At 36.3% G+C, this 23325-nt stretch overlaps 1 protein-coding gene across 1 annotated transcript in view; it reads right to left on the reverse strand.

Moving 5' to 3' along the window:
• The window catches only part of Pde11a (phosphodiesterase 11A), a 381530-nt gene that overhangs the window by 148169 nt on the left and 210036 nt on the right, over window positions 1-23325 (reverse strand). The window contains exons 7-9 of the mRNA XM_046447555.2: window positions 18996-19071; window positions 16369-16436; window positions 14982-15074 (exon numbers count right to left, since the gene is read on the reverse strand). Of these exons, the coding sequence (XP_046303511.1) occupies window positions 14982-15074; window positions 16369-16436; window positions 18996-19071 (237 nt within the window). The remainder of the gene's footprint in view (window positions 1-14981; window positions 15075-16368; window positions 16437-18995; window positions 19072-23325) is intronic.

Below are 23325 nucleotides of genomic sequence, written 5' to 3' on the forward strand. Positions count from 1 at the left end.
ATGTAGCCATACTTGGAGTTTTTGGCTAATGGGAGGACTGTTTTTTGGCAGCAGACTTTTTGAAACAAAAGTATTAAAATTGAGGGTTTGACAACTTATTTGTGCCCATCATGTGGTGGCATTCAGTGATACAAGGGATAAAACAGGTAAATGCTGCTCTGGTTCCAAATCCTGAGCTAATGTTCTGGTTGGTTCCCCTTTGCTTTCTTTCCAAGCACAGGTGGTCTGGATATGAGGTGATTGTTCCTGTTGGGCTGAGCCACCTCAAAGTTTATCAGTATATGTGAACTGAGGTCAGCTGGGGGATGGAGAAGAAGGGTAGAGGGGGTTTCACACTCCTGTTTCTAGATGCCTTTTAAAATTCCTTCATGGGTGTCTAGATCCAGGCTTCTCCTCTTTCTACTGTGCAGAGGATTGAAGATACTGAGTATTTTGAGCCATGAATTAGATACGTGTGTCTCACTCACTTAAGACCTGGTTTGATGAGGACCCTGCATCATCAAATACTTCCAGGCTTTTAGTTAGGCCAGGTGACACAAAAATCCCACAATTAGCTCCTGGGGTTTGTGTATAGATTAAGTTAAAGCTTACTATTAATTATTTCATCAAACTACACAGATATTTATATAAACATGTTTTCATTGCTTTAAAATCTTAGCCACACCAAGCCTTTTGGGAAAATCTGACTATACCTTTGTTATAAGCAAAGGCAGGTGATGCAGAGAAACACTCAGAGTGGGAACCTGGCTAGGGTTGTGATGCTCAGGCACTGACCTGGAAACACTGTATTTCCTAAGACCCTTGAGACCCAAGTCTCTGGCCTGGGCCCAGAGCTTTGAAGGACTCCATGCTTTGAAGGGGTTTTTCTGACCATGGTCCATCCTCTGGGGAAAAAAGTGCTGGGATCCCTGGGGACATGTTAGGAAGATTATGTTCCAGGTACTTGGGATTCTCTAAACTAAATTCCAGGTTCCTCAAATTACCCAGATACCCCAATACCCCACTCCCACTTCTAGGGCCAGTATTGGCTTATTTCCCAGATTATGGCCTCTTGGCGGGCTGTTTGTAGGACTCTGGATGGATTTTATAATGTGCAGTTTACATGGTTCAGACATATGTACAAAGCCAGTGTAATATGAAGTGGGAAATGAGGGAAGAAAGCCGCCTTCCCTTATTGCCTTTGTATCAAGGCACTATCAAGATTCTGGCCATTCTACCCAAAATGAATACCAGTTTCTTACTTGGCCAACTGTAAGCCTGGGTTTTACAAGCCAGTGATTACAAGAAAAGCCAGCAAGCTAAAGCAGTGCTATCTCACTGTGGAATAATCAACCTGACCCAACTTAGATTCAGCACTTGTTTTGGATAAGACTAAACTGAGGATCGAGTTGCTGGAGTTCAGCTCAGAATCTGGCTTATCCTAGAATCTGTATTATAACCCCAAAGCATTAAGGTTGACAGGAACAATTCCTTACTGATAAGTTAGTAATTTTCAGTGAAGTAAAGAAGAGGAGTATTGTCATTTCTGAGGGTGTTTTATTCAACTAGTTTTTGAATCAATGATCTATTCTTCATTATTTGTCCTTCAATCTTACAAGCCAGAAGCACCTTGCTGCTTTTCCCACTTCCATCGTGGCCAGCCAAGGAACAATGGCAAATGCCAGTTTCCAAAGACACATGTAGCATAGTCTGCACAGCACTACCGTTTGAAATCCACAGACCTGATTTGAATGTGCCTCTGCTACTTGCTGTGCAGTAATAGCCCCCAACCCCTCAGCAAGTTTCTACACCTGCTGAGCCTTTGTCTGTTCATTTGTCAAGTGGGAAAAATACCATCGACTCCATGCTGTTTTAGTGAAAGTTCAATGAGATATATGTAAAGTGCATAACATAGTGCCTGACATATGCTAAGCATTTAATAGATGTAGCATTTTTAAAGCACTAAAAAATAACATCATAAAACTGAAGAAAGAAGAGCATAAACCAATGAAAGAAATATTTTCAAATAAGTGCATCCAAATAATAGTTCCTTCTTAGGGTAACCATGGGGACTATGTTAACTTACTCCAAACATTCTGGTATGTTTGGGAACTCTGTCCAGGATCCTGAATATTCCTTAGACCATGGCAGTGGTGACAAATCCTTTGAAGATGGATTTGACTTTGGAAAATTATCAAATATAATTTAATAAGAAATAAAGTAAAAACATGCTCAACATTTTGTTTAAAAAACCAAAATATAATTGCAAAATACTGAGATTAATCTATTCTCTGTAGATGCCAGGATGTTCTGTCTAAAATGTCAAACTAACTATGTTTCTTTTTTGGTGAAAACTGCTCAATCATTTGAATACAGTTCAAATTCCTTGCTACCTCAGTCCTTCCTACTTCCTCTCATGACTTTCCTTTTGCCTGGAGCACGCCTGTTGATCTTTCAAATTGTATAGCTCACTGCTGTTTGTCACTCAGCAGTTACCCTGTCTGCAAAGCAGTTATGAAGCACTCTCTGAATTACTTGCCCCTCCTTCATGCTTCCCCTGACATTGTACCTACCTCTTTCCTGGAACTCATCACACTGTGATCACACTTTCTCTTGCCTCTATCGTCATCTAGACTGAAATTACATAAGTACCATACCACATCTTATGAAATTTCCATAGTGTCTACCATGTTGTTTTGGTGAGGGTTGAGTTCTTGGCACATAGTACATGATTCATTCGATATATTATTCATTTCTTAAAAATCTCATGAATACCATTAAAGTGTCTCAGATACTTAAATTATGGTAGGATTATTAAAAAATGCAAAGAAATTTCCTGTTGACTATTTGCAGAGAAATGCCACTTGTTCGTATTCATAAATTCTTTTTGTTGTTGTTATTAAGAAATGACTTTACTGGATTCTGGTATATAATAGTATCTAATAAAGAAAGTAGTAGTGGATTATAACCCAAATCATAAAATAAATATCTATGAGTATATAAATAAGTGGAGTTGAATGGAAAAGAAAGAGAGAGAGAGAGAGAGAGAGAGAGAGAGATAGTCAGGCAAATAAGACCAGACAAAAATATCCTGTATAAAGATATTCTAAATAATTTGTGTATCTTCTCCCCCCTCAAAGAAATAGACCACAACTTCTAACTCTCTAAGTGTAGCTTTGCATAAGCAATATCCTTCCAAATAGTATGGAATGGAAATTGGGGAAAAGAGTAAATTCACAGTGGAGAAACTTGACAGACTCCCTTCGACAAGGTTAACAACAACTATGATAAGTCATTTTGATAGAATGTACTCTTGATATGATGTGATGCTAAAGGCACTTTATCTCTGTGACCTTCTTCACCAAAATCCACAATCACAGTCAAATCATGAGAAAACATCAGACAAAGTCTATTAGAGAGTCATGCTACAAAACATCTGACCAGCACTTCTCAAAACTGTCAAGGCCTTCAAGAAAGGAAAATATGAAAAATTGTTACAACCAAGATAAGCCTAAGGAGACACAATGTCTAAATGTAGTAGGGCGTCATGGATGGGATCCTGGGACAGAAAAGGGATATTAGGTAAAGCTAACGAAATCTGAATAAAGTATGGACTTTAGTCAACAATAAGATAGCAATATTTGTTCATTAATTAAAATAAATATACTATACTGATGTAAAATATTAAGAACAGGGCAAATTGGGTATGGGGTATATGGGAACTCTGTACTATCTTTCTAATTTCTTTGTAAATCTAAACTGTCTTAAAAATAGAGCATATTTTAAAAAAATTATATCTGGCTCAATGTTGATACTTCCATAAAATATCTAAATGAAAACCCCAAAACCACCACTAAAACTAATAAACCACTAGTAGAATCTAAGAAGAATTTTTGCCATTTATAAGATAGATGCAGCTTAATTGAGAAAAACAACTAGTGGCTTAACCATGCTTCGCTACCTGAAATGAAGCAGATCCCCAGCCTGAAAGCCATGACAGTGCTGTTCCTAAGGCAATCCCAGGAGGGCACTGTTCCTTTTTTGGTGTCAGGTTGTAGCCCAGGATCTGTACTAACCAGAAAATTAATCCATTCAACTTCTGAAGAATGGCAGCTATTTTTTAAGTATTAGCATTCGTGTGTGTGGGGGGAGTCATTGTAAATAAAGTACTGTATGATGGTGGGAATGGGGAGACATTAAAAGTTATTATTATTGACATTTTTATGAGCACTGTGCTAAAATTTTATTTGAATTATTTCATTTCATCCTCATCACAATCCTACAGGGTTGGAAAGTAAGGACAATAAAGCACAGATAATTTATTAGATTTTCCCTTAAATACACAGGTAGAAAATGGCAGAGCTAGAATTAAAATCCTAATCATCTGATTTTCGAGTTCATACACTGTATTTCATAGAATAACCTAGCAGCAGTATTTGCTCAGGATTGAGATTCTTGTTGTACTTTATAATTGTGATCTTGTATGTGATGCACTCAATAAACACTTCTTGCATGTGTCCTTTGGCCAGGTTCTGTGCTGGCACGAAGACACCATGGTGAGCCAGTTACACACGCACAACCCTGTATGTAAGGGATCTAAAATCTACCAGAATCCAAATGGAAGAATACACCATTCAGCCCTGAAGAACTACACTGGGTCTATGATTTGCTCTTTTGTTTATATAGCCAAGGGGATGCTCTAGGACATGAACGGACAGTGAGAGAAACTCAGGACCATCCAAAAGCCTTGCTAGTTGGTAAACTCTGCATTCTGAAACTGCAAGAGGGTGCCACCTCTGATAATTATTTCATATACATTCTATTGCCTCTCAGAAATTTATGCTTAGTATCTTCATAAGTATAAGAAGGAAGATCCTCATTAAAACTAGAGCATAAAACCATACAGGCAAATAGGTTTGGATGAAATTTATAAAACAAACAACAAAAAAAAAAAAATGAGGAAATGAAACTCAGCTGTCACTTTCTGGAGGAGGTTCTTCTGAATGTGCCCACAGTAACCCCCTGTTTCCAGTCACACTTTATTAAAACATCCTGCTTCATTTTCTTTATGACACAATATCATGAATTCATTTGGTTAATTTATTTGTTTTCTTATCTACCACCTGTCTTCTACTGGAATATGAAGTTCATAAGAATATTATTTGTTTTTCCTCTGCTGAATCTTCAGCACCTAGAACAGTGTCTACCACAAATTAAGTGAAATAAACTAGTCACAAAAGAACAAATGGATTCCACTTATATGAGTTATTTGGAGTACTCGGGATTCATAGCCAAAGTGACATCATGGTACATCATTTCCCCAAGGGAGAGGGAGATACTATTTAATGGGTACAACCTCTGGTTAGAAGATGAATAAAATCTGGAACTGGAGGTGAGAGACAAAATAAAGTGGCATTCCGTTGGTATCCTGTGAATCCAGATCATAGGACAAAAATCTCTCCTTGGAGCTTAGGAAACACCTTCTGGGAGAATCATCTGTCTTCCCTTACTTTTAGAAAGTAGATTGGTTCTGAAACAATTAATAATGTGAGGAGAGAGCCTACAGATTTGGAGAAAATCTTCACCACATGCACCTCCAATAAAGCATTAATCTCCAAGATATATAAAGAACTCAAAAAACTTAACACCAAAAAAAAAAAAAAAAAACCACAACAACTAAATAACCCAATCAGGAAATGGGCTAAAGAACTAAACAGACACTTCACACAAGAAGAAATACAACTGATCAACAAATATATGAAAAAGTGTTCAACATCTCTAGCAATTAGAGAAATACAAATCAAAACTACTCTAAGATTTCATCTCATTCCTGTCAAAATGGCAATCATCAAGAATATAGGCAACAATAAATGTTGGTGAGGATGTGGTGAAAAGGTACACTCATACATTGCTGGTGGGACTGCAAATTGGTGCAGCCCCTATGGAAAACCGTATGGAGATTCCTCAGAAACCTGGGAATGGAACCACCATTTGACCCAGTTATCTCATTCTTTGGCTTACACCCAAAGGACTTAAACCCAGCATACTATAGTGGCACAGCCACATCAATGTTTATAACAGCTCAATTTACAATAGCTAGACTATGGAAACAACATTGGTGTCACACAATAGATGAATGGATAAAGAAAATATGGTATATATACTCAATGGAATATTACTAAGCTTTAAAGAAGAGTGAAATTATGGCATTTACCATTAAATGGTTGAAGTTGGAGAATATCATGGTAAGCGAAATAAGCCAATCCCACAAAACCAAAGGCTGAATGTTTTTTCTAATATGCGGATGCTAATTCACAATAAGGTAAGGGGCACTAGGGAAGAATAGTATTACCTTAGATTAAGTAGAGGGAAGTGACGGGAGGAGAGGGGAGGGGATATGCATATAGGAAAGATAGTAGAATGTATAGACATTATTACTGTATGTACATATGTGACTACATGACCAATATGATTCTGCAACATGTACAGTCAGAAAAATAAGAAATTATATCTCATCTACGTATGATAGATCAAAGTGCAAAAATGCATTCTACTGTCATGTATAACTAATTAAAAAAGAAAGAAAGAAAGAAAGTAGATTGGTTCCTTAATCCTCATCTAAGGAAATACACCATTGGACATGGCATCCAGGAAGAGGTCCTTACTGCCAACTCCCCTCAATTCCCCAAAGCAACTCTGTACTCATGGCTTGTTAGAGGGGAAGAAAACACAGAGGAGATTGGCCAACAAGACTACCACTAAAAATGGCTGCCATCTCCTCCTTCTTTGCCCAAGCTCTTCCATTTCAGAATATTGTCATGGCAGACCAAAATGACTGTGGCAGCATGCATTCATTTATTAAATACACTTTTACCAAGTACCAATTATGTAAAAGGCACTGAGAGGAAGCTAAGATATGATCACATGCTTCAGGGCACATATATTCTAGCAGAGGAAAACATAGACTCAAAATATAGGGCAAAGACAGACATGGCCATGGGATTGGAAGGTTTATAGAGAAGACTACATTGAAATAAAGCTTCAAATGATGGAATACTTTTGAGTGGAGGAGGCAAAAATGGAATAGAGAAAAAAAAGAGTGGAAAGGATATTACAGATCAGATGGCAGAGAAGCAGGTGGCTGATTTGTAGACTATGAAGAATTTGAGCTGTAAGTAGCATACAATTCTCTGAGAAGAGCAATGAGAGCCAAGGGCAGGAAAGTAGTTTGGTATGAGATTTCTAAGGGCCCCAAAGGTGAGGACATTTGTACTTTGATAGGTGATGGGGGAGTAATTTAAGGTCAATGAGTGGGTGAGTGAGGAAGTCTGAAATCTGTTCTGGGAAGAGCAAGTAGAAGACTGTTGCAATTGTCCAGTCAAGAGGTAATGAAGCCCTTAGGAAGGATGGTTGCTGTGGCAATTGTAAAGGAGGAAATAGATGAGACAGGCTTTGGGGAGGTAGAATAAATGGGGTTTGGCTTCTGATTACATATACCTTTTTCTCACCCTCTGGTTGCCCCTCATTTCTTCTCTCTTATCATAAAGCTGTATGAGGTGTTCCTTAACACACAGACTTATATTTACCGGAAAGTTTCTCATCAGTATTAGGTAAGGCTTCATTTGCAATAACCGTGAAAGACACCCCAAAGTACAATCTGTGATGCTCATAGTGAAGAAGTAATATTCTGTATCCACATTCATATTGTATTCTCTCTCTGTATTCTGACTTTTTAAGTAAAATTTCCCCCTTTCTTAGGATATGACTCTCAGTGCATGAATAGATATTTTTTTTAAAAAAGAGAGAGAGAGAGAGAGAGAATTCTTTTTAGTTTTGGGCGGACACAACATCTTTGTATGTGGTGCTGAGGATCGAACCCAGGCTGCACGCATGCCAGGCGAGCGCGCTACCGCTTGAGCCACATCTCCAGCCCCTGAATAGATATTAATACAGATAATATTGGCTACTCATTTAGCATGGAAATCAAACTCATAAAATTAAAGTTAGGAAAAATTATTGGAAAATTTTCTCTTTGTTTCATTATTCAGTTTTAGGAGCTGAGAAAGAAAAGAAATGTCGTTCAAAAGAATTTAACAATAAAATTTGGGAGACTGAGGCAGTCACAAGTTTGAGGTTAGTCCCATACATGAAATGACTTAGTACTTTCATATAATCTATGCTCTGTCTAAATCATCTCTAGATTATTTATAATACCTAATATTTAATGTAGATGTTTATAAACAGCTATTACACTGCATTGTTCATAGAAGAATAACATGTTTAGTATAGACATAATTTGTTTTTTAATATTTTCCATTTGTAGTTGATATGCAGATGTTGAATGCAAGGACTCTCTATGGACTTTCCCAGCATTATTTATTTAAATGTTTAAAATGCCCTTCTTATGCCCATTTAACATACCCAAGAGTGAGAACTTTCATAGTTTGCCCAAGGTCAATAGCTACTGAATCAGGATTTAATCCAAACTAGACAGATCAGACTAATGCTAAAATCAACACTTTAAGTCTTCAACCTACACTGCTTTTTGCTTGGATAAGAGTCAATAGACTACTTCTGCCAGAGATATTGATGCAAAGCAAGACCTAGATTAAAAGTGTATTTAAAATGATGAAGTTCTGTTTTTTTTTTTTTTCCCAGATCAATGAAACAAAGTAACATATAAAGAAATGTACTTTAATATATATGAATTTGTTAATTTAGTAGGGCATTTCAAATCAATAAGGAAAGCAGCCAGTACCAAATAAATACATGGAAATCCGTGGCTGTTTGGGAGAAAACTAAAATACAAGACATGTATTTTGTTAAAAAGATGAGTAAACCTACTTCCAGGGAGCCCTGAGCATCAGAGATTATACTCAACCCCACTTGGGGTGAGTCTTCCCAGAAAATTTATCTGGAGAATATTTACTTTCAGAGGATGCCACATTTTTATCAAAAATGCCTTGGGGAAAGGATGTTTAAAAGAAGCAAATAGTGTTGTGCTGCCTCTCCAGAGTTTCCTGAATATTCAGAGAGAGGCACTGCCATGAGGCACTGGCCAGGCCAGGGATGCACTTGTTCCCTTTCTGGAAGGAAAGGCCTCTAGGACAGGTACTGTCACTGGGGGCCACAGGAAGGATTATTTCCCTCCACTCTTATTGCTAGAGGAGAAATGATTGGGTTGAAAAACAAGAGAATGTAAAAAGATTGGGGGAATGAGAGAACTGCATTTAAATGTTGCTTTTCTTGGGATAAGATCAAGAGGATAAAGACCAAAGAAAATTTGTAAAAATGAGACAATAGAAGAAGATGAACCTGGCCAGAGAGATGGAATCTTCTCTTAGGTGCAGTGGAAAAGGTAAAAGGGCTAGCCCAGGTCCTTGGGGAGAAGGGATGGAGAGGTCATAAGGATGGCATGGCATTTGGTTTTGTCTCTCCTGGCTTTCTTTCTTTCTCTTGGCTTTATTATTTATTTTGCTTTTTTCTATTTGGCTGGCTCATTTGTATTCTTATAAAAAGTAGTTCAAATCCTTTATGGGACTAGGTCAATCATACATAAATATAAATACATACTTTAATAGAAATATTTGCAAAATACTATATTTACTCATATTCATGTATAATATTTATAATTACCTAAATGTAAAACATATATTCATCTGGAAGTTAATATACACTATAGTATATGAAAATTTCTTTCCTGCATTAGGATTTAGTAGCTCTAATGAGTAGTTTTTTTTTTCTTTGTAAAAACCTAAGGATAAATGTTTTTCCATACATTTGTTAATTAATTGTATTTCTTCTTCACTAAAGTGTCTATTTAGTTCCTTAGCCCACTTATTGATTGGGTTATTTATTTATTTATTTATTGGTGTTAAGTTTTTTGAGTTCTTTATATATCCTGGAGATTAGTGTCCTATCTTGTTGTAGAGTAGGTTAGCATGAGTGACTCCATCTTAAAAATAGCATCCATTTTAGCTCCTGATGATTCTAAGCTGCCCCAAAAGCTTTGTCAGTTACAAATGATCATAGAAAATCCCATAGGAAGTACTGAATGTACCCAGAATGAGGATGTGGAATAAGGATATGGTTGTATGCATTGCCTCATATGCATTGTCTCACTAACGGCTCAATTCAGCTTCTGTACACTGCTTGCTTGCAGTCCCACCAACCCAGATGTGGTTTTTGCCTTTAAAACCCTGAAATGCTCAAACTCTCGGGGCTGTTCCCTATGGAGACAGTTATGCTCCTGCAGGGAGCAGTCACAGTCCAGGTAATAAAGACTCTCCAATTCAGACAAAGTTGAGACTTGGTGTGTTTTCTGAGTGGTCTGCCCCATAACAATCTGAGGCGGGTGTGGTAAAGATTTTTTCTCATTCTGTAGGCTCTCTCTTCACATTATTGATTGATTCATTTGCTGAGAAGAAACATTTTAGATAGAATCCTCCCATTGATTGATTCTTAATTTTACTTCTTGTGTTTTTAGGAGTCTTGTTAAGGAAGTCAGGTCCTAAGCTGACAGGATGAAGATTTGGACCTACTTTTTCTTCTATTAGGCACAACGTCTCTGTTCTAGTGCCTAAATCTTTGATCCATTTGAATTGAGTTTTGTGCAGGGTGAGAGACAGTGGTTTGATTTCACTTTGCTACATATGGATTTCCAGTTTTCCTAGCACCATTTGTTGAATAAGTTATGATTTCTCCAATGTATGATTTTGGCACCTTTGCCTAGTATGAGGTAACTGTATTTATATAGGTTTTTCTCTGTGTCTTCTATTTTGTATCATTGGTCTACATGTCTATTTTGGTGCCAATACCATGCTGTTTTTGTGATTACACTACTGGTGTGACTCTGTGACACTTCACAGAAGAAGATATATAATCAATCAACAAACATGGAAAAATGTCCATCATCTCTAGCAATTAGAGAATGTGAATCAAAAATACTCTAAGATTTCATCTCACTGCAGTCATAATGGCAATTATCAAGAATACAAGCAATAGTAAATGTTGCTGAGGATATGGTGAAAAAGGTGCATTTGTTAATTTCTGGTGGGACTGCAAATTGGTGCAACCACTTTGGAAAACCAGTATAGAGATTCCTCAGAAAACTGGGAATGGAAAAACCATTTAACCCAGCTATCCCACTCCTTGGTTTATACCCAAAAGACTTAAAATCAGCATACTACAGTGATGCAGCCTGTAGTTGATGTTTATAGGCTCAATTCACAATGGCTAAACTATGGAACCAACCAAGATGCCCTTCAACAGATGAATGGATAAAGAAAATGTGGCATGTATACACAATGGGATATTACTCAGCCTTAAAGAAAAATGAAATTATGGCATTTGCAGGTAAATGGATGAAACAAGAGAACATCATGCTGAGTGAAATAAGTCAGTCCCCAAAATCTAAAGGCCAAATGTTTTCTCTGATAAGCAAATGCTGATCCATAGTGGGGGGTGGGTAGGGAAAAATCAAAGAAGTTTGGATTATGCAGAGGGAGTGATAAGAGGGGTGGGTCTGTGGGGATGGGAAGGACTGTAGAATGAGACAGACATGATTACTCTGTATATATTTTTGATTACACTATTGGTGTGACTCTGCACCATGTACAGCCAGAGGAATGAGAAGTTGTGTTCCATTTGTGTACAATGTGTCAAAATGCATTCTACTGGCATGTATAACTAATTAGAACAAATTTTAAAAAAATAGAAGGGAGACCAATAGAATAGAAGAGGGGAATCAGGGGAAGGAGGGGAGGTAAAGGGGAGGGACTGGGGAATGAAATTGATGAAAGTATACGGTTTTAGTGGGTGCATGTATGAATATATTATAACAAATCCCACTGTTACATATAATTATAATGCATCAATAAAAAGGGAGAAAATAAAATAAAAACTAAAAAGAAAAAAAAAAAGGATCTTAGGTAAGAAATTCTTCCAGATACTCTTGCATATGGATTCTGAGGCCAGAGAGTAGAGTGGATGTAACCTGATCACTAGAGTTAAAAATCTGACTTCCAGTGGGGTGAGAGTTGCTCAAGGATGGGAGGGAGAAAACCAAATGGAAGCTCTGGGAATCCACTGATGACACTGGCATAAAATAAAGCCTGCAGAACATTTTAGTTATTGGTATGGTTTGGATGTGAGGTGTCCCCCACAAGCTCACATGTGAGACAATGCAAGAAGGTTCAGAGGAGAAATGATTGGGTTGTAAGAGTCTTAACCCAATCAGTGAATTAATCCCCTGATGGGGATTAACTGAGTGGTAAGTGAAGTCATAGGGTATGGCTGGAGGAGGTGGGAATTGGGGGCATGGCTTTGGGGTATATATTTGTATCTGGTAAGTAGAGACCTCTTTCTCTGCTTTCTGATCATCATGTGAGCTGCTTCCCTCTACCACACTTGTCTGGTATGATGTTAAGCCTCACCTGGAGCCCCTGGGGGATGGAGCTGGCTGAATATGGACTGAGACCTCTGAAACCATGAGCCCTTAAATAAAATTTTCCTCCTCTACACTTGTGCTGGTCAGGTATTTTAGTCACAGTGGCAAAATAGCTGACTAAAACAGTCAACATATATAAGTCAACTTCTTGAAAGGAAGAGATTGTCAAAAGGCTCAGTTGATCCAGAAATTTGACAGTGTCAGTAATCATCTTTATGTCTAAGAAAAGAAGGTATCTGAGTTATACAAGCAGGAGGGTATTCACTGCGAACCCAAATAAGCACTTCATGAGACTGTGGCTTAGGATGGTGGATAAATTTGTAGGTTCTAGGTATCTGTGAGATACTAGGTATACTCCTTGAGGTCAGAGGGGAGTTGGAAATTATGACATCAAAAGTGGAATTTTTCACTGAATCTCTCATCTTGGGTTAGGTGGCCATTCATGTTTCAACAGCTATTCTAGTCCCTTCCCAATGGGAAGGAAATAAACTAGGAAGTTATATGAAGAGTGAGATTATGGGGATACATGAGTTGTTCTCTGCCTATGCTAATGAAGCCATCTCACAGTGAAATAGGTTTTAGTGGGGACTAGTGTATGGAATGGCCTAATTGCATGTTCTTTTCATAGAATGTTCTTCCTATAGTGTCATGAAATAAGAAACAATGGGTGAGGCAGAATTTGATGACAGTGAAGCAGGGGCACAACTCAACATTTGCTGTTTAAAATTCCTGTTCTTTGCTCTTTTCTCAAATCCATGGTGATTTTTCAGTAATAAATATACTACTACAATTTAAAATATAATGCTTATTATTGTTGCTGTAATTGACTGACTGCTCATGAGAACCTTTGCATGCATCTTATCATTTAATCTCAAACTGAGCAAAATAACAGAGCCACAATTTGAAAAAAAAAAAGTTGTATACACAGATCTTAATACTCCACTAGTGATTCTTACCTGTGGGTTGCATGTTTACAGTCTGCCCATTTATTAATCCATCATGTACTACTTCTAGTCCTTACTGTAAACATGCCATATATAAACAGAGCGAGGCTACCTCAGGGGAACAAAAACAACAACAAAATTCCTTACATCACACTTCCCTTCAGCCTTCTTTCCCTCCTTTCCTCCAGTCAAAAACTACTCAGTAAATCCCTTCTCTGTGCTAAGCACCCTGCTATGCACTGCAAATAAAAGCACAAAAGATAAAAATCTCCGCCTCCAGAATTCACAGTCTGGCCAGAAGAAAAAAAGTATATAGGTAGGTTAGATAACTATAATTTTATGTCTTTTAAATCTCAAGCCAGAGTCCTGTAGGTAGCATCAATTTGTCTACTTACACTTCCTTGGTTTTGTCTTTCTACCAAATTGCAGAATATTTTGAAGACTGCAGTGCTGTTATCTTGGCACTGACGTTTTATCTGCCCTACTTAATAAGTATTTCATATATAAAAACAAAACCTTCAGTACTATCTACAGAGTAATGCTGGAAAAAAAATAGATCTTGAATAAAAACAAGCTCCTGAGGGCTTGAGGTTGTGGCTCAGCAGTAGAGTGCTTGCCTAGCACATGCGAGGCCCTGGGTTCAATCCTCAGCACCACATTAAAAAAAATAAAGGTATTGTGTCCAACTACAACTAAAAAATCAATATTAAACAAACAAACAAGCACCTGAGATTCATATGAGAACTTTTTTTTTCTTTCTTTCTTGGGGATTGAACCTTACAGTGCTCTACCATTGAGCTACCTTCCCAGTCCTTTTTATATTTTTAAAAATGTTTTTAAAATAATTCTTTTTTTTCTTTATTTTGTTTATTTATTTATATGCAGTGCTGAGAATCAAACCCAGTGTCTCACACATGCTAGGCAAGGGCTCTACCCCTGAGCCACAATTTGAGACAGGGAGGGTCTTGCTAAGTTTCTGAGGCTGGCTTTGAACTTTCAATGCTCCTACCTCAGGCTCCCAAATTGCTGGGATTATATATATGCCACTGTGCCTGGCGAGAACTGTTCTTTTAGCCCTTAACAGTCTGAGAGGACATTCAGTGTTGGCACGGGGGACAGGTTGGTATTCTCAGTGGGATGTGTATGTACTTGGAGAGAAGAAGTAGTGGGATAATGAGATGAGCATCTGGGTCACACATCTTCAGAATGAAGTTTTTCTCCTTTGATAAGAAGAGCTATGGCTTTTCAGAATATCAATATATATTCAAGTATAAATTCATAATACATTTTAAATACTAACAAATTATTTTTGGATTATTACTTTTAAAAATCTAATACTTACAATCTATATCTGAGCATAGGATGTATATGGATAGGCTTCAAGGAATCTGTGAACTCCCTGGAATTATACATAATATTGTGCACATATGTGTATTCTCTAGAGAGAGTCTCTAGCTTCCATCAAATTTGAACCCATGACCCCAAAATTATTAAGATCCAATGAATAAATAATTTAAAATGAAGAAAGTAAGTACCATAACAAGAACAATTTTTTCTTCATAAAATTAGAGCATTTTAGCTGATGATTTTGATGTAATTATTGTACTTACATCAAGAGCCACAGACTGCTTGGCCCAGGACTTCTTCACTTGATCATACATAATGGTGTTATTGATGCCAAGGCCACAAAAGATAACAAAAGCCTAGAAAAGGGAAAGCCCAGTAATTAAAATTGTAATAAATCATAGGTAAAACCTAATATTAAAGTAGGCAGTCATCAGGGATGAGTCTGAATATATAATTTTATTGTACACAAAGGTGGGCCTTGGGGAAGTATACAGATTAAACTTCTTAATTACTATTGTCACATAAGACTTTGTAGTTCACATTGCACATGAGAAAAAATGAATTTGTCTGGCACAGTGGTGCCTGCCTGTGATACCAGAGACTTGGGAGGCTGAGGCAGAAGGGTCACAAGTTCGAGTTCGGCTGGAGCAACTTTGCAAAACTCTTAGCAATTTAGCAAGACCCTGTCTCAAAATAAAAAGGGCTGAGAAGGTAGATCAATGGTAAAGTATCCCTGGGTTCAATCTTCAGTATCAGAAAAAAATAAAATAAAATTTGATATTATGAAGAAATTATTTCATAATATTTTATAACATACAGTATGTTTAAATGTGTTTTTGTTGTTGTAGTTGTGATTGTGGTTGTTGCTTGTGGTGATGGTGACAGATTTCACAGCCTCACATGAACTAGGTAAGTTTTCTATGACTGAGCTATACCCCTAATCCAATTTAAATTTTTAAAATTTTGAGACAGGGTTTTTTTTGCTAAATTGCTCCAGTTGGCCTCAAACTTGTAGTCCTCCTGCCTCAGCCTCTGGAATAACTGGAGGTATGTACCACCACATCTCGCTAAATGTGTTATTAACTTATTTAAGTTGGGAACTGATTTTAGTAATTACATTGTATTTAACCCAAAGCAACCTCTTTCTGTAGCTAGGCCATAAAATATTTTGGTAAAGAAACTAAATGACCATAAGGTTAATGTTAGGGGAAAAGAGGATTGATTTGGAACCAGTTAATAAAGAAACTGTGAGGTGCCTTTGACTATGAGAAGTAATGATGGGGTTTTCATGGTAGCTACTGGAACAGGCCACAGGAAGCCCATTTGAGGCCACCCTCTCCAGCTAGAGGACTGGAGTGAATGGAAACTTGTAAAGGAAAGGAAAGTGAGGACAATGCACCTAGAAGAGTGGCCTAGGACTGTGAACACACAGGAACAAGACAAGGTTAAGACAATAGCTGTTTGGCGCAAAGGGGAGGAGATTCAAATCTTACCTATTCCTCTATTTTTAACTTTACCTTTAAATTTTGGCATGTCATTCAAATATAATAATGACTAATAATTATTCATCCTTACAAACATGAATACGCTATGACCAGGAGACTATCAGTGACTCTGCAATGATCCTGGTTTATACATTTATTTTCTTACCTCAAAAAGTCGTTGATCTGCATCATCAAAAGGTTTCCCATCAAGTCTATTCAACACTTGAGCCACCCCTGTGGGAAAAGTTTGGAGTATATCATCATTTTCAGTACACTGTGTCAGTATAACAGAGTAGGTCACAGCTGACTCTACTGTACTCAGTTTAAGTTCTTATGCATCATGACTCTGATATAGCCAGCATATATCCATGTATCTACATATATACATACACAATTACATATATGTAACTGAGTGTATACGTGTGTGTACATATACCTGTATACATACATATTTTCAATTACCTCAGTTTTTGAGAGAGGCAGTGTGACATGGAGATTAAGAATGTAAGTTGTGAATTTAGATGGTCTCAGTTCAAATTTGAACTCCATTAATAGCTAGGTGACCCTGACTAAGTTACCTGACATTTTAGCACTGAAATTCCTTGTGCACAAAATGGGAATTAAAAAGTTAACTATCTTAGAGAGTTGTGAAGATTAAAGGGGATAATTTTTAAAGATTTGTTATGTATGTTAAGAAATGTACATGTACATTGTACATGTAGATAGTAAAAAGGTTACTATAGCAAAGTAAACACATCCATCAACCCACATAGACATCCATTTTGGTTTTGGTTTTTGTGGCAAAAGCAGCTAAAATCTACTCATTTATCATGGATCCTGAATACAGTACAATTTCATTACCCATAACCCTTGTATTATGCATTCCATCTTTGCACTTTTTCATCCTACGTGTCTGCTGCTTTCTGTCCTCTGACCCACATCTCCCTACACTCCTCTCCCTTTACCACTGGTAACTACTGTTTTATTTTCTAGATAGAATAAAGTTTAAATGCTTGTAAAGCACTTAGAATACTGCTCCATATGGAGTAAATATTCAGGAAACCATGGGAATTATTATAAGCAGTGGAAATAAATAGGATACAGTTCACCTTCAAAACAAAGTTTGTCCTGCTGCCTGCAACCAGTGGTTCACGTGGTTCTAACAAACTTTATGTAGGAGTCCTTCCACCTTCCAAAATTCATTTTTAGATGTTTCAGGATATGACTTTCAAAGCACAGTAGTCTAACCGGCAAAATTCAACACTCTTGAAAAACACTAGCCTAAATCCCCATTTAGGATAAACAAACAAACAAAATTAACTACAATAGTGCAGTGTTACTTGTATCCATTTTCCCCAGTGCTGGGGATTGAACCCAAGGCCTTGAGTACACTGGGCAATAGTCTACCACTGAGCTACACCCCAGCCCTTTTTATTTTATTTCAAGACAGTGTCTCTCTCACTAAGTTGTTCAGGTTGGTTCTGAATTTGGGAGGCTCCTGCCTTAGCCTCCAGAGTGGCTGGGATTATAGGTGTGCACTGCTACGCCCAGCAACTTGCTTGTAGTTTTTAGAACACCAATTTCCCACCAAGGAGACAACTTATCAAATGCTAGAAAACATATATAATGAAACACAAAATTTTTAGCATGTAATAGACAAACAACAGTCCTAATTTTGAAGTAATAACAACAGATGCTGTTAGGATCGAAATGTAGGACTACATGTGAGACTTCCACCAAATCAAAAGATAACACATGCTGTTTCTTATGGATTTTCCCTTTTCCTTACATAAATATATTTAACTCTGTTCATCCCTCTTTGTGTTAGGGGCTCAGATTCCCATACTCTAGAATATTCTTTATGTTCAATAATGTATCAATTTCTGTGCAAGTTAAACAATCTAATTAAAAAAAAAACTCTCAAAATTCAGGTCTGGAAAACACTACAGAATACTAAATCCTTTGCTACATAGAGTTTAACAGGCAATCTTAGGGAGAAACAGAGAGAGGCAAAGAGATACATTAAATACCAAACACACTATGTACCTTATGTCTCTTAGGGGGAAAGAATCACATTTTCATTGTGTTTGAATGATTTTAACTAATAGCTCCATCCTTCATGACTTCTTTAACTATGAACTCTTCTTGCCTGGGATTCTATATTAAGTTTGATATTCTCCAGATTGAAATTTTAAGGGGGGGTGGGGAATGATCAGAGCAGGAGAAAAAATTGGAAGTGACTTTTGCTTATAATTCCCTTATTCTAGGGGTCTGCATGGCCTATTTCAGAACCATCCAGGCAAAAAAAGAAGCACATTCAGTATATGTCTAATACCATTATGTTCTCTGATTTGCATTTAGTATGTGTAAAAGCACAGTTATAAGCATGAAGAAACAGTTGGAAAATTTATACTAGGAGTTAGAAGGTCTGAGTTTTCTACCAACTAACTTAGTGACCTGACTCAAGTCATTATGTTTCTCTCTCTCTCTCTGGGTTTCAATGTCTGAAAGGTAAGATAAAAGGGTTCTGTTAGTTGGCTTCTGAGATCCCTTTCTACTTCAAAATTTATTTGATTAATAAATATTTGAGCTTAATAAATATTTGTTCATGACCTGATTAATATCTATTCATTAGGAGTCTGTGCTTTCAAGATTGTACAAGAGTATGAGACATAGCTTGATGAATTCTGAACATTAAAAGGGATAACATTTTTTAAAAATGGGTGTATTTAAAAGCAAATTTCTATTTTTTATAAAAATAAAATAAATTATAACTATTTGGATAATACTTACCAATTATTTGGTGGTTGCTATTCCAAATAGGGACGCAGAGAACTGATCTTATGTGAAAACCAGATATCTGGTCAGCCTAGGATAAAAAAAAAAAAAGGTGCTTAATTAAAATTAAATATTAGCCACAGATTAAAAGGTTATTTTTACACTCTGTCTGCGTGTGTGTGTGTATATATATATATATATTCCCCCCACAAGGCTGACCTCAAACTCACAATCCTCCTGCCTCAGTCTTCCTAGTCACTGATATTACAGGCCTATGTAATAGCTTCTGGCTCCATTATCATCTATTTTTCTAAATGCATACACTCACTCATCTGTCCTTTTTATTTAACATGGCATGATGAATATCCTAGGGGAATTAAATCCAAACCAAATACCAATCAACAAAAACACCCAAACCGACATTACCTCTCCCAATCCCTGTAGCCATAGAGATCTGGGGTAAGACTATTGTGGTCATGACCATACCACTTAGGCAAGAATCCTGGCAACCGATTCTGCTCTTAGTAATAAAGAATTTTAATTAAACCAGTGGTCAGTGTTCACTGGGATTGGGCACAACTGTTGGAAAGAATGTTTGAGCCTAAAGTACTTTTAATAGTATGTTTGAACTGTTACCAAATTATTATGAATATTGTAAAATTATAAGAAAGAAGGAAGGAGAAAGAGACAATAAACGTAGGCATTCAGAGTTCTTTCTGTCAGAAGGTCAGGAGATGACAGATTGAAATTAGACAGATATCATAATCAGCATCAAATACCACTCAGGAGCTAGCTCCATTTACATTTAAAACAATGTTCCATATTTGAGTGGTAAGGAAGGAGCTCCTAAAACTGAAAGGATCTTGGTGAGTTGGTAGGACCTTTGCTTCCAGTGAGAAAGGTCAACCTGTCATCCTATTAGTATAGAAGGAAAGAGATGCCAAGGTTTTGGTTCATGGTTACTGAGATAAAAAGATATTTTTAAGCATTCATGGTAATGAATTACATATATTTTTAAAATATTTTACAAATTTGAAATTGGAAGTTAACTTACTCACTTAAATTTTATATTTGATGCATTTCTCTTTGGCTTTCCTTTTTTATAAATTAACGTTCTACATGTCTCCTATTTAATGTTCTACTGTCTCTCTGCAGTACCTACCACCTTTTTTATCAATTGAATGCTCCTATTGTTGATACCAATATGTTAGTTTCTCTTCAAAATTGTTTTTTTAGATTAATATGCACGTAGAAAGGTGCAAAACTCTTAAGTATACAGCTTCATAGATTTAAAAAAATAACCTCTGTGACCATTACTGGGATCGAGAAATAGAACATTACCACCAGCCCCTAAGCCACCTCCATGTCCCTTTTCTCCTCCCAAGAGACAGTCAGTAAACTAGTGTGCTTGCATTAAACTTAGTATAAAAGGAATCAATGAATATATATTCTTCTGTGTCTAGATTCTTTTACATAACATTATTTTTTAAGAATTATTAATTTCGGTTGTTTACATAATAGAATCATATTCCACTGAATGATTATAATGTAGCTAACTCATTCTATTCTTAAGGAACATTGAGTTGTTTGCAGTTTAATCACAAATAGTGTGATTATGAATATTCTTATACATACTTGATGCACATTTAAATGAATTCATGTTGGGTATATATTTATAATAGAAATTGCCAGGTTATACACATAATTGCCTTGATAGATATAATCAAGTTTTCCCAAGTGCCTGTACCAATATACTCTCCAACCAGAAGCATATGGAAGTTCCAGATGATTTGCATCATCAGCATTTGATATTGCCAGTGGGATTTTGTTTCATTTAGTTTTGTTAATTTTAACAATTCTGGGAGATATGTAGTAGTATCTGATAGTAGAAGTACTATGAATCATCTCTGATGATGGCGGTAACCTTGTGTCCTGTTTCAGTTGTTTTCCTCAAATCATTATTAATAAATTGACTTTACCCTCTCAAAAGTATCATGGTTGAGAAAACAGATTGTGTTTTTCCCTGATTGTGAATAATCACATTGAGCAACTTTTAAATATTTATTGTTTACTTCAATATTCTCTTTCCTGAAGTATCTCTTTAAAATTTTAGCCCATTTTCCTATTGGGTAATCTGACTTTTAAAAACTGATTTGTAAAGGCTTTTCTATATGCCAAATAGGAACTCCCTTGCCAGATGTAGGAATATGTATTATATAAATATAATCTCTTTCCCATGCTGCAGTTTGCTTTTTCAGTCTCTCACCTTTGATTCAAAGGTTCCTAATATAATATAGCCTAGAATCTCATTCTTTTAATTTGTGGTTAGTGGGTTATTATTATAATTTTTGGTATTGTTCAAGAAATGTTTCCCTATTCCTACATCATGGAGATATCCTTCTCTTATTTTCTTCCTAACATCTTTATTGCTTTAACTTCCATATTTAAATTTACAATCCAGTTAAAAATTATTTTCATGTATAATGTGAGCTAAGAATCAGATTCTTTAAAAAAAAAGTCAGCAACATTTTGAGAGAAAAATATAATCCCTTCCCACCACCCTGCAGTACCTACCACCTTTTTTATCAATTGAATGCCCATGTGTGCTTGGATCTGTTTCTGGACTCTATTCTACTCCATTGATCCAGGTATCTACTCTTATGCCAATATCATGCTTCCTTAAATAACACAGTCTTACAATGACTTTTGGTATTTGGTAGTGTAAACCCTCAACTTTATCCTTCTTCTTCAAGATTTGGCATTAATTTCATCTATAAGAATTGATCTTATGATAATTATAAAACTATGCACAGAAAACTTACAGATGAAGGTGTGAATGACTGCATTACAAATTTTAGAATCAACTTTCAGTTTATATATATATATATATATATATATATATATATATATATATATATACAAGCAATGCTAGGATTTTTATTTTGGTAGGGAGAATGTTGTATTGAGATTGTTAATTAATTTGGGAAAGAACGTATATATTTTCAAAATTGAGTCTTTCAATCCATAAACATCCTTCAATATTTAGTGCTTTTCAAACTTATTTCAGCAAATTTTTTGTTTGTTTGTTTTGGTACCAGGGATTGAACTCAGGTGTACTTGACCACTGACCCACATCCCCAGCCCTATTTTGTATTTTATTTAGAGTCAGGGTCTCACTGAGTTGCTTAGCACCTCACTTTTGGTGAGGCTGGCTTTGAACTTATGATCCTCCTGCCCCAGTCTCCTGAGCCGCTAGGATTACAGACATGTGCCACTGCACCTGGCTTTAGCAAATTTTTAATGAAGAGGTCTTATACACAATTTGTTAAATTCATGCCTTGGTATTTTAAAAGTTCATGTTATTATTGTAAATGGCATTATTATTTAATTTTCTAGTGCTTGTACAGTCTTTCCTTGGGATCTATGGGGATTTAGTTCCAGGACTCTCATGAATAACAAAATCTGCAGGTGCTAAAGTCCCTTACCTCAAATGGCATCATATTCACATAGAACTTACACATATCCTCCTGTACATTATATTCTCCTTAGATTACTTATAACATCTAATATCATGTAAATGCTATATAAATAGTTGCTATACTGTATAATAGGGGAAAAAAGTCTGCATATGTTCAGTATAGTTGCAATTTTTTTACATTTTCCATCGGTGGTAGGTTGAATCCATAGATAGAGAACTACAGATGTAGAGTGTCAATTCTATGCAATTGGTACATAGAAATAGAATTGATTTTTATATTGAAGTTGTATCCATCACTTTTCTTATATTTAATTATTAATTGTAATACATTATCTATACAGTGTTTTGGATATTCTAGCCACATCCTTATACCATCTTACTCTTCAGTGCTTATGCCCTTTATCCTGTGATTTTAGACTATGATTTTTCTCTTTTTGATTGCATAGATTGATTTTTGAGAATTCCGGGTACAAAACAACATGAAACCATAACCAAAAACATGGGCATAAGTCATTCAGCCAGTGTACTCTTCCAATAGATATTTATTAATATCTCCTACGTGTATTATTGGGTGTTGAAGACATAAAGATGAATCAAGCAGTCATTACCCTGGAGGAGCTCACAGTCTAGTAAAGATAGAAATAAAGAAAAACAAGTGTTCAAGCAGAAAATGGTCAAAACACTATAAAAAAGCTAACAACTGACTCTTTTTGAAGAAATCAGGAATAGCTTTAGATTGTTTATGATGGGCCTCCATAAGATAATGAAATGAGCTAACATTTATTGGATATTCACTGGGTCAGGCACCCTGTTCAGCATTTGCACATGCAATATTCTATACATTTTTAAAAACAGCTCTTTGAGGTT

The sequence above is a fragment of the Marmota monax genome, unplaced genomic scaffold, assembly GCF_021218885.2.
Source record: "Marmota monax isolate L192 unplaced genomic scaffold, Marmota_monax_Labrador192_F-V1.1 WCK01_AAM20220418_F8-fsc00007, whole genome shotgun sequence".
NCBI lineage: Eukaryota > Metazoa > Chordata > Mammalia > Rodentia > Sciuridae > Marmota > Marmota monax.